This window comes from Papaver somniferum, chromosome 7 (genome assembly GCF_003573695.1).
Source record: "Papaver somniferum cultivar HN1 chromosome 7, ASM357369v1, whole genome shotgun sequence".
Classification (NCBI taxonomy): Eukaryota; Viridiplantae; Streptophyta; class Magnoliopsida; order Ranunculales; family Papaveraceae; genus Papaver; species Papaver somniferum.
The window spans coordinates 12965680-12980419 of record NC_039364.1 but is presented as its reverse complement, the minus strand read 5'-3'; the positions used below and the strand labels follow the sequence as shown (position 1 = coordinate 12980419).

The following is a 14740-nucleotide window of genomic DNA, read 5'->3' as shown; positions in this document are numbered from 1 at the left end:
TTTTTTTTTCTGTTTTTTCTTAAATTAATTACTTTTTTAAAAAAGTAAAAAGAATTATAAAAATAAATATATTTTTATAAAATTAAATATTTTTTATTTTTTATACTATTTTCTTTAAGAAAATAGTAAATATTTTTAAAATTAAAAGTTTTAATTTTTTAAAATATTTTTATTTTACTTTTTTTGAAAAGTTTTTTAACTTAAAAAATAAAACAGAAAAAGAAAAAGAAAACTAAAAAAGATAAAAAACGAAAAAAAAATTAAATACATTTCTTTTTGCAAAAGAATTTAAATGACAAAATAAATAATAGATAACTAAAAAATAAATTTATTAAGGATAACTAAGTAATTTACCTATCCTTGAATACCCCTTATCACCGTACTCTAGTTAGAGTAATCATTTTGTATGCCCTAAAATTTTCTTGTATGCCCTAAAACATGGTTCTATAAAATTGCATAACGGTTTTTTGGAGCATAAAGATGCGGGCCATGCGGCGGTTAGACACCCTTAGACGAAACATGGGTCTTTTAGGATTGATTGAACCTCCCACCTATTCTACACATTCGATCAAGGTTGTCACTACGAAGCTATAGTCAAGATACATACGGTCTTATTGTCTAGCCGGATCAACTTTTCCAAATTTATGTTAGTCCGATAACACGGTTTCCAACATCTGGTCCCGGCTTGCTTCTGGGATTTATAATATCCAAATACATTATAATTATAAGAGGTGTCTAAAAGATATAAAAATATCCAAATTCAAATTTGTACAACCCAAAAACCAGGGTGTACAAATATCTCTTCCTTCAATTGGGTAGTTAATTTTTAAATTCGGATTGGAAACAATAGAAATGAAACTAACGTATACTATATATTGATTTTGAAAATCAAGTACCTAATAAAAGATGGGTACTTGTGCATCTTGGTTTTTAAGGGGTACGCAAACTCTTACCTCTAATACTTATAATTACTTTTATTTTATTCAAACTATAGAAATTATAAGAGGGTTGTTCCCTAATTAACTTCCACTCATTCATCTTAATTAGGTATTTGATTGATTTATTTCATCATTTTTATTTTTGAAAAAAAATCTAGAAACTAAAAGAGGGTTGTTGCCTATTGGTAAATTTAACTCATTCATCTTCGTTAGGTACTTAATTCATTTTGTTCATCATTTTTTTTTTATAAAAAAGATATTATTTCCAGTTATTTAATCAATAGGCAGTCGTGGATGTTAGCTTCCAATTATTCTGCATGTTATTTATAAATAAAGAACATCAAGATCAATCGGATGGATTTCGTATAAATCGACCTTATTATTTTTGATCTATAAATCTATTATTTTTTGTTAAAAGTACTAACAATTGGTAAATATGGATATCAGTTGGAACATGATTTCATTCCCAATGTCACGTTAAATATCAGTTGGAACATGATTTCATGCCCAATGTTAGATTAAGTATAGCGCAATTTTTCTGTTTTCAAAAGTTATGAAAGTCGTCAGGTAAACAAATGCAACATGCATGTAATTATATAGTTGCTTGAACGATTTTATGCGATAACGGAGAATTGAAGGCTTCGTTAGCAATCGGGTAGTGTTCTGACCATTCAAGAGTCGGTCCAGGAACGGTTAGTGTTGACACTGCTAATGGAAAGTTCTACGAGACTCGTCAAAGAAACAAAAACAAAAAAAGGAGCCTCATATAACCTAGATGAGCTTCTCAAAAAAATAGAGGGCTTCTATGGTTTACGTAACGACTAGGGGCTTGGTTAAGGTATATCTTGGGGTATATCAAACGTCTATATTATTTTTCTGTATATTAAACCTAAATAACGCTTGATTCTTGAGAGAATTTACGCACTTTATTCCCATGGATGACCTCCTTTACAAGTTTCTGAGTCGCTCCACAGTATTTCTAGAGGACCACCGCTACCCTGCCTGAAACAGGACGCTCGATGATTTTCTTTCTGCTGCAAGATCATGCCTAACCTTGGTTAAAGGCCTCACAATACCATCATGCATCTTAATTTGAATTGTACCTACACCACCACTTTACAAGTGACATTGTTTCCCATAAGAACTCTTCCACCTTCTCGAGATTGATAAGTAGAAAATCATTCTCAATGAGGACACATTTGAAAAGTACAACCCGAATCAAGTATCCACTCATTATCCGAGCTTTCGGTGTAAACCATGAGAACCGTTCCATCATCACTTTCTACTTCAACGTTTTTCGCGGTACCTTGGTTTGTATTCTTCTCAAGATTCTTCCTTTCTGGACAATCCTTCTTGAAATACCCTCCTTGCTTAGAATGAAAGCATTTGAATTTACCCGATTTAGATTTAGACCTTGACTTTGATCTACTTCTATCTAAACCATCCTTTTGCTTTCCTCTTCCTCTTACAAACAACCCATCTCCCGAATTATCTTTACCATCAATACCGGTCTTCTTCAACTCCTTGGAGTTCAAAGCCTCCTTAACGTCTTCCATGGAAATTGTATTCTTCCCATACATTACGGTATCAACAAAGTTATCATAAGATGGTGGTAAGGAACAAAGCAAGCCTAATGCTTGGTCTTCATCTTCAATTTTGACTTCAATATTTGCCAAATCCAAGAGAATTTTATTATAATCATCAATATGATTTATAATAGACATTTCTTCATGCATTCTAAGAGTATGTACACTACACCAAATTTTGGGATTAGAAACAGAAACTAGCCGTTACTAAAACGGCAATGGGGCCGTTACGAATTTTGCGTTGTAACGGCCTTTGTAACAGACTCTAGCCGTTACTACATCGCGGCCGTAACAGGCAAGCCGATACGAAAGTTTGTAACCTTACAATCGTAACATCTTGAAGCCGTTACGAATGTTTTGGTAAAAGCAAAAAATGTACTGCCAGTCAATATTGACCTGGTCAAAATTAGTCAATACAGACCAATTCTGACCAGGTCAATATTGATCGGCAGTTCATTTTTCTGCTGGAAATACGCCTGCCATTCCAAATATCCTACATGCATCTTTCATTCTATCCATAATCTACATTCAATATTTTTTTCAATCAACCAATTCATATCAACATTCAATCAATTCAAAGAAGAAAACAAATTCAAAAAGAATAGAAATTCTATTAAGTACCAAAAAGATATGTTATTGTTAAGTATCAAATTCTGAGGAAAGTCATAGAAACCTACTAAGTTCCTAAGTTCAGTTCATTCTCTAAATCACTATAAGAAGAAACTTACTCAAAAATTGCAGCTACAAAGGGAGCTAATGGATGCCATTTAATGGTAGAACCTCTCGCTTGAATATGCTTTCTGGGGTATAAGCCCTCTTGTCATTCCAACAGCTCAAGTAGCCGGAGAAACACCAACGGGAAACCCCTCGAAAGATCTGCCACCGCATAGCTGAGGAGATATGAAAACAACAGTAAGACATCTTAGAAGGATACTATGTGCCATAAGATTCATGTATGATTTCTAATCCATGACTATTTATAACAGCTATGTTGCTGCAACCGTGAAAACAGCCAGAAAACTAAACAATCATGCAAAGCACAGCTATTGAGAATATACAACAAAACTATGTGAAGGAAACTTGGAAGATATCAATTAGTGGCAAACAACGTAAGGATAAATGATCGAGTAAGAGTACATTACATCTACCTAATAGCATTTTAAGATTTAAATAGTGGAAACCCAAAATGCCAAGTAACAATCAATGAAAAGAGAAAAAAAATGAGGAGTCCGGTAGTAGACTTAGCATAAGAACACTTACTATTAGAACCCCAACTGGAGCCAACCATTCAATCCCTTAAGCTTTCATTAGTTGGTTAAGATTTGATCACTCCAGCTGCATCAAGCAAAACAAAGAAGCAGAGAAACGAAAAACGTAAGTATCAGCTATGAAAAACAAATATTGTAACTTATATCCGGTAATTGTTTCATAATGCTCAGAGGTCAAGTAAACGGAAAGATAATGAAACATACAAAAAAGAAGAGCTACCTGGAACTTTTGACTATCAACTGTGAACTGTCTGAACTGTAGATGGTAGAGTTGCAGGTGCTGAAGCTGCAATTACTTGTGCAAAATCTTCTTCGTCAAAGCTTTTTCATCATAACTGCGAGGCAAGAAAAACAAACAGAAAATCATAACATTACAAGAATTGATAAGCAATAGAACCCATGTCATGATTATAAATGATTACCATGATTGCCAATATCTTACCATGATTACCATGGTTGCAGGTTGTAAAATTTGTTCCTCCAACTCAGCTCCTTCCAACTCCTCGAGTTCAGATTCCAATTCATCCTACAAACAACAAAGATAACTATCACTCTCCGGTCAAGGTTAATTTTAATCTTAACAAACATAAATAAAATGCAAAAGGTTACCCCACCAAAGTCGGCAGCTGCTCCAATGGGGTTTCACAACGCTCCCTGAACCTGCTTCATGTTCTCAATCTTCTCATTAATCTCATCTGTCATCTGTGTTTCTGTAATACAGTTCAAACAGATTAGTTACCTAGAAGTGATATTCCTGCTCAAATAGACTAGTTACTTAGAAGAAAATAAAATAACGGATAGATGAGGACAAATGCCTTTACACAAAACTGAGCTGCATGTATACCTGCAAAAACCCACTCAGTGAAATTTCATCTGCATAAGATAGCTGAAGACAGTAAGTGAGAACAATGAGTGAGCAAAGATCATAGTTATAACAAAGATCCTACAAAAAAATGAAACAAGTGAGCAATTAGTGAACTCAATCCTTTCTCAAGGCAAGAACGAAGAAAAGAACTGAACTCACAAAGCAACAAATAACCAGAGGAAATACCAAAGCTTCGGGTGAATCCATATCCCCCTTGGAGTACTTCCTCTTCTCTATTTCTTTTACTAGAAATCGACCTTCCAGAACTATTTCAGCAGGTAAAACTGCTGGCCAATGTACACCGCCACATTCATATCTGTGTGCAGCCACCCAGGTAGGATTTGAATCAGCAACAAGGTGTCCAGAATTGTTCTCCAATGAGATTCTCTCAACATATCGCTTAAGGTCAGTCGATACATTTCCTGAAGTAGGATTACCGTTTAGATCAATCCCAGGCTTTTGATCAATTGCTTGCTCTTGGCAATACTGGGAACAGTACAGTGTCATTGAACATAATGAACAGGGAAATGGCCCTACTATCATATCAACAATTATAATTCAATCTTTAGGGGGGGGCAAAAGAAAAAAAAATGCTTGGCTATGATGCAGCCGCATTATGTGAACCACCTTCTGTAACATCATACAGCTAAGTAGGAGTTAACATAAATCATAGACAATGAGTCATATTCCAAAAATACGTAGTACCTTAACAGAAACTGGGGTCACCCAATAGGAGCATTTTCTAGAATTCACGATAAAGATAACAAAACTGCTTGTCTTAAAAAGTGATAACAGTGGAGATGTACTAACCAATGGAGCTACAATTCATATTGCTGGCCTTCTTAGGTGAGTTTTTTACTCCGCGACTTTGTTTTTTAATTATCTCAAGTTCGTCTTTTATATTACTGTTTCCACCCGAGGAAAGTTCCATGTTCATGGCATATCTAGATCCTGGATTGCATCCTCGTAGTTTCCTATAGAAGCATTTGCCATCCCTCTCCTATACCATGCATGAAGTGATGACAAACAGTTTTGAGAAACGCAAACTCAACCTCTCACAGTTAGGTTAGACTATGGAAAAAATAAAACGCAATTCAGTGCTAGAAGATGCATTCAACTATGAGGTTTTTACCATAATGCAAACTTTATAAGCAAAAGATTCAATTGAGAAAAAATGTGCAGCATATCTGCTTTAAAGGTTGATATTTATTCATGTATATTATCTTTTCCAAGAGGTGATTCCAACAAATAAAGTTTAAGCAATTCATGCATCATTATCTTATATTCAAAAAGAACAACCTTACCTTTGTGTAGGAAGGAAGACATACAACAGCTCGATTGCAGTCTCGTACACTCTCAACTGTAAGGCCCATTTTCTAGATAAAAGAACATGAAGGTAGTGAGATAACTACAAATAACTGGAAAGACCATAAACAGTTGACTGACATAAAAAAAGCATGAGCTTAACCCAGCACTTTCCAACATACATTACTTTGATCTTGGAGAATATTTATCCTAAGTAAAGAAACATATTTCTTAACTCAAAAACGGACAATATAAAAAGGGTGAATGATGAACAAGCTTAAGCCAGACACATTGAATCTTTGCCTCGATCTCCTTTTCCATTACTTGCTCTTCGTGGATTTGATTTAAGACTGGTAAAAGAGCTTGTAACAAATATTTACAATATTTAAGTCTCTCTTCTGCCTCCATCTTCATTTTCTGGCTCTTCAAATCCTGCGCAAGGATGGAACTCATCAATTGAATAAGGTCAAGTGGTTACTTTAATAAAGCCAACAGAAAGTACAAAAATATCAACCTTAGACATGTTGCCAAAACGCAATCATGGTTTTGCAATTACAGCTTCCACGACAAATTGGGAAAGACTCTGCAATCGCTTCAGTTGTATGTCCAGGATACCTCTGCACCATGAAAAAACAACACAAAAACATGAATTAATTCATATTAGATCAACTTCTCTATTACTCTTTAACTTCACAGTTTTTGCAACAAACAACCACCCCTTTGTATTTCAAACCAACACATTGGTGATATTTAAAAACTCCTCTTCTTTCCCCTACTTATTGACAACAAATAATTAACCTCATAAACAGAAAATCACAGCCAAATAAGGATGTAAATTGTAATTGTAAATCAAAATATAAATGTAAAAAGTGTCTCCACAGACATCTTTATTCTCCACAGAAAAAGAATGTGGAGGTGGTCTTCATCTGCTTCTTCTTCTACTTGTACTTCCACTAGCACAATTCTTCTCTTTGCTCTCCTGCCACCTTGTATCTGAATCTTCTGAATTTGATTTTTTTCTTAAGCCATTAATCTCATAAATTCCCCCTCTTTCCCCTCATCTTCTTCGTCTTAATTACAGTGTCGAAATTCTCATTCTGCCCTTCCTCCTAAAAAATTCACGTTTCAAACAGAGTTCCCAACTCTCGAAACCCTAAAATCAATTTTACAGAATCCTAAATTCAATATTTCGATTAAACAACATAGATATGACTATGCAATGAAAAATGGAATTGGGTTTAAAGAACTTATCGTTTTGAATCACCATGATCTTTATTGAAGCTCCCTTGATGGAGAAAGAGATTCAACCTCTCTGAAATTTGTGTTTTTCCTTCAATAACACCTCATTATCTCCAAAAACACTTAAAATCCACTCGATCAATCACTATTTCGCTCGAAATCATTAACTTCAAAACTCTGAAAACCCATTAAAAAACCTAGATCTAGAACTCAAAATTTACTGAACCTTGTTTCATGAAGGAAGGTATGAAATCTAATCGACGGTTTATTGATTGTAAAAGAGATTTGGTTGTTTTTGACGTTGTTGTTGACGGTGGTGGTAGTACAAAGGCGATTGTTAATGGTTCTCCAGGGAACAGAAGAATAAGAAGATTGAAGAAAGAAAGAGAGAGAGATAATGGAATTTTGGTCGAGTCACGGGAAAATTCGATCTGCTTTCATTAGGGTATACCGATATCACGCATGTGAATCGCACACGCATGGGAGGAAATATCCTCTAGTGTTTTTCACTTTGGGTGGAAACACAATGGAACGCGTGTGAATGGCACACGTACAGACTCCAGGTGTTACGACCCAGGTGTGACGAAGCGTGTGGTTGGCACTCCTATAAAAAATTTCGTAACGACAGGCATCTGTTACAAAATTTTCTAAAATTCATAACGGCCATTTGTAACGGGATTTTGTAACGGCCAATAATCCGTTACGAATGTCTGTTACTAATCTGGGAATTTGGTGTAGTGGTAATTTCTTCTTAAAATAAAGAGGATTAGTCACGGATTTAGTCATGTACCTTTTCTCCAACTTGTTCCATAGCCCGCCCGGAGTCGTTTCCGTCGCAACTTCTCTCAAGACCTCATTGCTTAAACACAACAAAATTAATCCATGTGCTTTCTCCATGAGTTCTTCCTTTTCTTCATCCTTCAATGTTGTTGCTAGAGCCGTTTTCCTTTTCATAGTTTTCACCAAACCTTTTTGTACCAAAACAACCCTCATCTTTAGCCTCCATAGATTGAAATCATTCCTTCCATCAAACTTCTCAATCTCATACTTTGTCGCCATTGTAGATCGCTTCAACCCGGAGCTCTGATACCAATTTGTTATAACCAATGGCTCAATTTAGCACAATCAATTAAGATATGAAAATGAAAGTGAAATCAATCAAATCAAGCACACACACAACACAAGGATTTATAGTGGTTCGATCAAGATGATCTACATCCACTTGCGAAGACACGAAATGATTCCACTATGATGATCAAACAAGTTTACAAAGTTTCCCCCAAATCCCCTCTCAAGAACATAGCCTCTTTTGTGCCTCACATCTCTCCCAAGAATAACATTAGTTTCTCTCTCTATTATAAACCCTAAGCTCCTTTTATATGACCTAGGTTACATAATAGATTGATGGACTTATGGGTCAAGTCCAAGGAAGTAAGCCCACCGAATACACACAAGTATTCAAGGCATACACAACATCTTCCAATCCGTTCTTATCAATTCAATGACTCCGGCCCATTAATTATCTCTTTCCACGAACCTTGACTTTCATTTGAAAACCTCCATAACAACTTCGATAATAACGCATCATCAAGCACCATAATTTTCCTTATCCCAAACCCCCATGTAACTTATCTTTTCGACAAATGGTTTTCCAGGCTAACAAAGCAAACAAAGCAAACTGTTTACCTTCAAATCTATGGTTAGTAAGAAATTTCTCATAATCCATTTATTTATTTATTTTTATTGCTAATTGAATGTTGCATTTAGTAGTGGTTGTAATAACATTAAAATATGTGCATTTTAGACTTGTAATTCCAAGTCAAATGTTCACGACAATGGATTGCCCAATGATACATGCATGCGTACTATGACAAGATCAAACACTACCAAGGAAATGTTGCATTTTTCTACTTACTTTCACACCTTTATAAAAGTGGGGAGGAAAATCTTCCCATTCAAGAGACATCATCATGTTGCTTCGAAGAAAAAGAATGTCATTTAACATTATTTAAAATGTAAGTGATCATTCAGATCATTATTAATTATAATGTATTATAATATGCAATTATTAACACTAACTGGATCTTACATCTTAGATATTGACCTTATGAAGTCAAGATCTAAGATCCAGTTAGTGCTCATGAATCCTATCCCCAGACTCATAATATCTCACTCGCAGGCTAAGCTTATCATCCATTTCGACCTAATTGATATCAGTAGTAATTTGATGGCTTCATTTTCATCATTTCTCTTTATAACTTCTACCCTTGTTATAGTCTTAATCTCTGTTCCATTTTCAAATGCTCAACCTACTTCTTCATCCAGACCTCAAGGGGTCGTCCTTCCCATCACTAAAGATGCATCAACTCTTCAGTATCTGACTTACATGAAGCAAAGAACTCCTCTAGCTTCCGAAAGCCTAGTCATTGATCTGGCTGGTGAATTCCAATGGGTTGATTGCGAGAATGGTTATGTTTCATCATCTAACCGCACGCTCAGATGCTTGGAGAAAGAGTGTGGATGGATCAGCTCTGTCTCATGCGGACGACCTCCTACGCCGCCAGAACTTCAGCCATGCCTTGGTTACGTATATTTATCCAACAAAGGTGTCTTTGCATCAGATGTTGTAGCCATACAGTCATCTGTAAATGGGTCTATAGCAGGTCCTCATGTAGCGATTAAGAAGTTTTTATTCGGTTGTGGATCAACTTATTTCTTACAAGGGCTTGCCAAGGGTGTTAAAGGAGTAGCTGGTTTCGGAGCTTTTCAGGTTTCGATACCTTCACAGTTTTCACGGGCACTGCGTATCCCACGAGTATTTTCGATGTGCTTACCATCATCGACAGCATTTTCATCAAAAGGTGTCATATTTGTTGGTGGGGGGTCATACAAAATGCAACCAGGTATTGATCTCTCATCTTCACTGACCTATATTCCTTTTCATAGCAGTCTTATTGGACCTAGTTACACATCTGGGTATTACATTCAAGTAAAATCAATCAATATCGGCGGAAAAGAAGTTCCCATGGTTAGTGATAATATTACTTTTGACAACTTGGGGTTCATGAAATTAACGTCTATTAGCACCTTAAATCCTTATACTGTTCTTCCTTCATCTGTTTATAAACCATTCATTAGCATATTTATCGAGAAATCTAGAGCTATGGGTATTGCTAGAGTGGCTTCAGTAGCACCTTTTGGTGCTTGTTTTGACTCAAGCAATATAATTAGTACACGTCTTGGAGGTCTTGTGCCAGAGATAAATTTCGTCTTGCATACAAAGAAAGCAGTATGGAAGTTTTATGGCTCCAATTCTATGGTTAAAGTTAGTAATAATGTTTCCTGTTTGGGATTTGTCGATGGAGGTGAATATGCAAACCTTGTTATCGGTGGGCACCAGCTGGAAGATAATCTATTGGAGTTCAATCTTGCAAAGAAGATCTTGGGATTCACATCAGCACTTGCTCAACAGACATCTTGCTCTAACTTCAAGCTAGGTAGAAATTTCTTAGCCGCTCGCTTGTAACGAAATGGCACTTGCTTACCTTGAAAAAGAACTTTGAATAAACAGATCTGGCAACATTTGATGATGGGTCTTTAGTTTCCCCTAATACAACCTTATATTTGAATTCAATAATCTGTATTGGGTGGTTGACATGTATGCAAATAGATTATCTGCCATTTCACGGATCTAAGAAAATAGAAGCAAAGATTTTGCTGCTATCGCAACAAACGTTTTAAAAAAATTTCCCTCTTATCCCGCATAAGAACAATCAAAATGGTAACCTCAGTTGTCAGAGGTTTTAAACGAGGCATTATCGTCTTGCTGAAGTCACCGGAAACTTGCATGTTGGATTTATCCGTGATCGGACGGGACTCTGTCTTTTGAGAAACAAAGTATCTGTGGGAGCAATATTATCTACTGGAAGTGGATGATGTGTTTAAGTTTGTCTTAAAAGTTATAATTGGCATCTACCGCTGTTTGTCTATGACGTCCAATATATGTCATCAACCAAACTACTTATTCTTAGATATCAGAACTTCGATCTTTAAGCCTTCAACCAATTTTTTGGCCTATTTTTTTTTTTTTTTTTTGAACGGCAAAGGCCAATTTAAATCAAAACTGAGTCTCACCAAAGAAGTGAGAAACAGAAACAAAAGTGAGCTAACAAGGCTAGCTCATACCAATGACAGCATTACAATTACATATCAGAGAAGAAAGCGGATAACCATCAAAAAGTTCGGTAGACAAAGCCCAATAAAACAGCATGCATTTAACAGACACGACGATCAACTGCTTAACATGTCTCTTCTTGTTGGAATATAGCCTGTTATTCCTTTCTCTCCATATTGTCCACCAAATGGCAAACGGAAGCATACCCCAAATCTTCTTGACCATCTTCCTACCTTTCTTGTTTCTCCACTCCCAAATGGTTCCATACACTAGCAGTTTCTTTGCAGTGAATGAAGAAGTGGTCATTGATTTCCATCTCAACAACAGAAAGCATACAAGTAGGATTATTCACCTTACCAGCTCTGTATAGAAAATCCAAGGTTGGAGCCCCTTTATAACAAAGTGTTCAAACTAAGAAACAAACTTTCAAGGGAATCTTAGGGTTCCAGACTTGCTTGTGCGGAAATGACAAATACCCATCAATGTCTAGAGTAGAGTAACAACTAGCTACAGAGAAGCAGTTACCTGCTTTCCATTGCATTTGATCATTTCCATTAGAAAAGTGACTCATAGGTTCACCAATGAGCTGCAGTAATTGAGCTTCTTCCCCCACCTCCACCTCATTCAGATTTCTTTTAAAATCCAGTTCCCAAGCACCATTTCCATTTGCCACATGCAATAAAGTTGCATCTTTTTTTCTTGAAAGCTTAAAAAGAGCAGGGAAGCAAATCTGCATCATATGGTTACCTAGACACTTGTCTTTCCAAAATAACATACTCCGACCATTCTTAATAATTCGCGATGTATGCTTCTTGACATGGTCCCTTGCTTTTAGGATTCCTGCCCATAAGCTAGTATCAGTAGACTTAGTGGAAGTATTAGGAAATTTTTTAAAAAGAATCGGGATTACCTCCAAATTTTTGGTGAACTATTTGTCTCCATAAAGCTCTCTTCTCGTTTCCATATCTCCATATCCATTTGCAATGGAGAGCATGATTCACCAGTTTAAGCTACTTAATACCAATACCCCCTCTGCACTTTGGTAATACTGCCTTTGACCATTCCACCCAACATCTACATAATTTGAAGAACCCCATAAGAAATTCCTCACGATCTTCTCAATCTCCTTAACCACAGAGATAGGCATTTGAAACATCGCCAAATAATAAATGGGTATGCTTGCTAACACACTGTGAGTGGCTTCATCACAGGACACTACAACTTAAATGTTAGTACCTCTGTGAGAACCTCTACCCTTCGAGTGATCTGTTTAGATAGGTTGTAAGTGTCTGAGTTCTTAAAGTTGCGGAACGTAGTAACAGGTGTATCGAGTTCTTCATAAAGTCGAACATAAATGAGTAATAGATTCAAGTAAGGTACAGATGACTACATATATCCACTGGCGGCAAATGGTTAGTAGCTAAACCAATGTTATACTATCAATGTCATACTTCAATCTCAATTTGGCAATAATAAGTGAGAAGAAATAACAGACGCTGAGACGCACATCTCAAAATAATACTACCAAAAACAATAAAGACTACACTATAGTACTAGTAGTTTTACTTGATAGGAAAAAAAAAATCTTAAAGAAGATTGCAGTTAAATATGTGACATGTGACTGATTTTGCTATACAGAGTCGAACTAAAGGAAAATACCTTCTTCCAAAAGGGAAGCCTTAATGAGTGTCACTATGAGACTCACATCCAAAATTAATACCAATGTCTGATCCTCTACCCTGTGACTGTGAGTGATATTTTCAGATAGGTTCAGATCGTCGGAGTTCTTGTAAGACTTCATCACATGTTTTTGGTGTTCTTCACAGAGTCTTTCGAGACAAGCATTCAAGTGCGTAAAAATAAGTTAAATAACTACCTATCTTCTGAAAAAAACATAAATCCTTGTCGGGGGAATCCTAAGTGGTTTTATCACCTGACACTCGTACTATGACTTAAATCGTTGTACCAAATGTGTGATCCTTTAGTCTTCGAGTGATTTTCTTAGATAAGTTGAAATTATCTGAGTTCTTGTAGATGTAAGACTTAATCATCTGTGTATGGTGTTCTTCGTAAAGTCGAACAAAAACGAGTATTGAATTCAAGTAATGTACTAATGAGTAGCTATCTTCTTCAAAACTAACGATGTTGGAAAATGTTTAGCAGCTAAACCTAAGTTATACAATCAATGTCTTACTTCGATTTCATTTTCGCAATAGTTTCTACTACCATCATACACTATAGTACTACTACTTTTACTTGATAAAAAGAATAAATTATTTGACACGAAAGATAACTTACAACTCTTAAAAGACGATTCTGTGCTCGGGATTTCTTTGCTTCATGAGCTGCTATTCTGAACAGCTGGGTAAGATCTGCATTTCCTTGTGGAGAAAGCGAGTAGACTAACCCACGGAGGGATGCGATTGCAGAGCCAACCCCGTTACTGAACTCCTTTTGATGCTTCAAGAAATAAAAACAAACAAAAAAAACCTCAGTAAATTTTCCAATGCAATTACAAAAAAAACAATTAAAACCATATGGAGCAAATCACATTACAAATCTAAGAACCTAAACCTAATTTTATTTTCTAGGGCTCAACACAATTTGGGGCAAAATTTGGAAAATCCTAACTACATTATCTCACAAATGACGAAATTCTAACAAAATCAAAGACAAGCCTATTAAAATACAGACACCATAGTAATCAATTCACAATCAAATTTCCTATTTTGGTAATCAATTCAACAAAAAAAATAAAACAAGATAATGAACATAAAGGAAGAGGAAAGGAAGTAAATTTTTACCCATGAAGCAACTTGAGCCAAAGAAGCGGAAGCAAAACGATGATCAGGATTGGTAGATTCAAGCCAAGTAATAGGTCGACCTTTTGGTCCTGAAACTTTCATTTCAACTTGAGATTCAAGACCAATATCAATATAGAATAGTAGTATATCTTCATTGTAGAATCGAAAAGGTTGTAGTGAATACGGTGAATCATGTGTGCTTGAAACTTCAGCTTCCATTCTTTCTCTCTGCTCTCTGTAGAATTCCTTGTGAAAATTTCTTGTTGCTGTGTTTGAATGATAGAGACTCAGTTAATAACCGGGCTGTGCTCAATCCATCTAAAAGTCGGGCTGCTTCAAAAAAGTAGGGCATTGGGGTTGCTAACCATGTTAGCCTGATAAGGGGTGTCTAAAGGATGTTTGCAAACTCAAAATGCATAAAGTTCAACAAACTGTTCTCACTTGGTTTGTTGCTTCGAAAAGTTCGAAGTCAAGACTCAAGTTCAGAAAATCATTAGGTATTTGATATTGGCTCATCCAGAGGCGATCTTGCGCCTTGAAGGGCCTTGTGCAAAGTTGATC

The 14740-nt window shown here is 35.9% G+C and overlaps 2 protein-coding genes and 1 long non-coding RNA gene across 7 annotated transcripts; 1 reads left to right on the top strand and 2 right to left on the bottom strand.

The window, feature by feature from the left end:
• Positions 1-3151: 3151 nt before the first annotated feature.
• LOC113295726 lies at positions 3152-7564 on the bottom strand. 2 transcript variants are annotated; one of them, XR_003332908.1, is made up of 8 exons: positions 5468-5630; positions 4844-5079; positions 4637-4678; positions 4407-4502; positions 4235-4318; positions 4013-4127; positions 3785-3859; positions 3152-3414 (listed from the first exon to the last, which is right to left on the bottom strand). It is a non-coding gene; the product is annotated as an uncharacterized LOC113295726 (long non-coding RNA). The 2 variants fall into 2 exon arrangements; XR_003332909.1 differs by lacking the exons at positions 3152-3414; positions 3785-3859; positions 4013-4127; ... (2 more) ...; positions 4637-4678; positions 5468-5630 and adding exons at positions 5962-6394; positions 6477-6579; positions 6846-7564 and having other exon boundaries at positions 4948-5079.
• Positions 7565-9305: 1741 nt separating this feature from the next.
• On the top strand, positions 9306-11192 carry LOC113295723 (basic 7S globulin-like). Of its 2 annotated transcripts, XM_026544049.1 has the most exons (2): positions 9306-10104; positions 10567-11192. In XM_026544049.1, exons 1-2 carry the CDS (start codon positions 9309-9311, stop codon positions 10725-10727), a joined length of 957 nt encoding a protein of 318 aa, XP_026399834.1. In that variant the 5' UTR covers positions 9306-9308; the 3' UTR covers positions 10728-11192. The 2 variants fall into 2 exon arrangements, with proteins under 2 accessions (XP_026399834.1, XP_026399833.1); XM_026544048.1 differs by having other exon boundaries at positions 9306-10856.
• Positions 11193-11200: 8 nt separating this feature from the next.
• LOC113295725 lies at positions 11201-14404 on the bottom strand. Of its 3 annotated transcripts, none has more exons than XR_003332907.1 (4): positions 14180-14404; positions 13674-13835; positions 12286-12641; positions 11201-12215 (listed from the first exon to the last, which is right to left on the bottom strand). XR_003332907.1 is itself a non-coding variant. In XM_026544051.1 (3 exons), the coding sequence occupies exons 1-3, from the start codon at positions 14396-14398 to the stop codon at positions 12390-12392; spliced, it is 441 nt and encodes a 146-aa protein (XP_026399836.1). In that variant the 5' UTR covers positions 14399-14404; the 3' UTR covers positions 12233-12389. The 3 variants fall into 3 exon arrangements, 1 of the variants encoding a protein (XP_026399836.1); XR_003332906.1 differs by having other exon boundaries at positions 12286-12449; XM_026544051.1 differs by lacking the exon at positions 11201-12215 and having other exon boundaries at positions 12233-12449.
• Between the last annotated feature and the right edge of the window lie 336 nt (positions 14405-14740).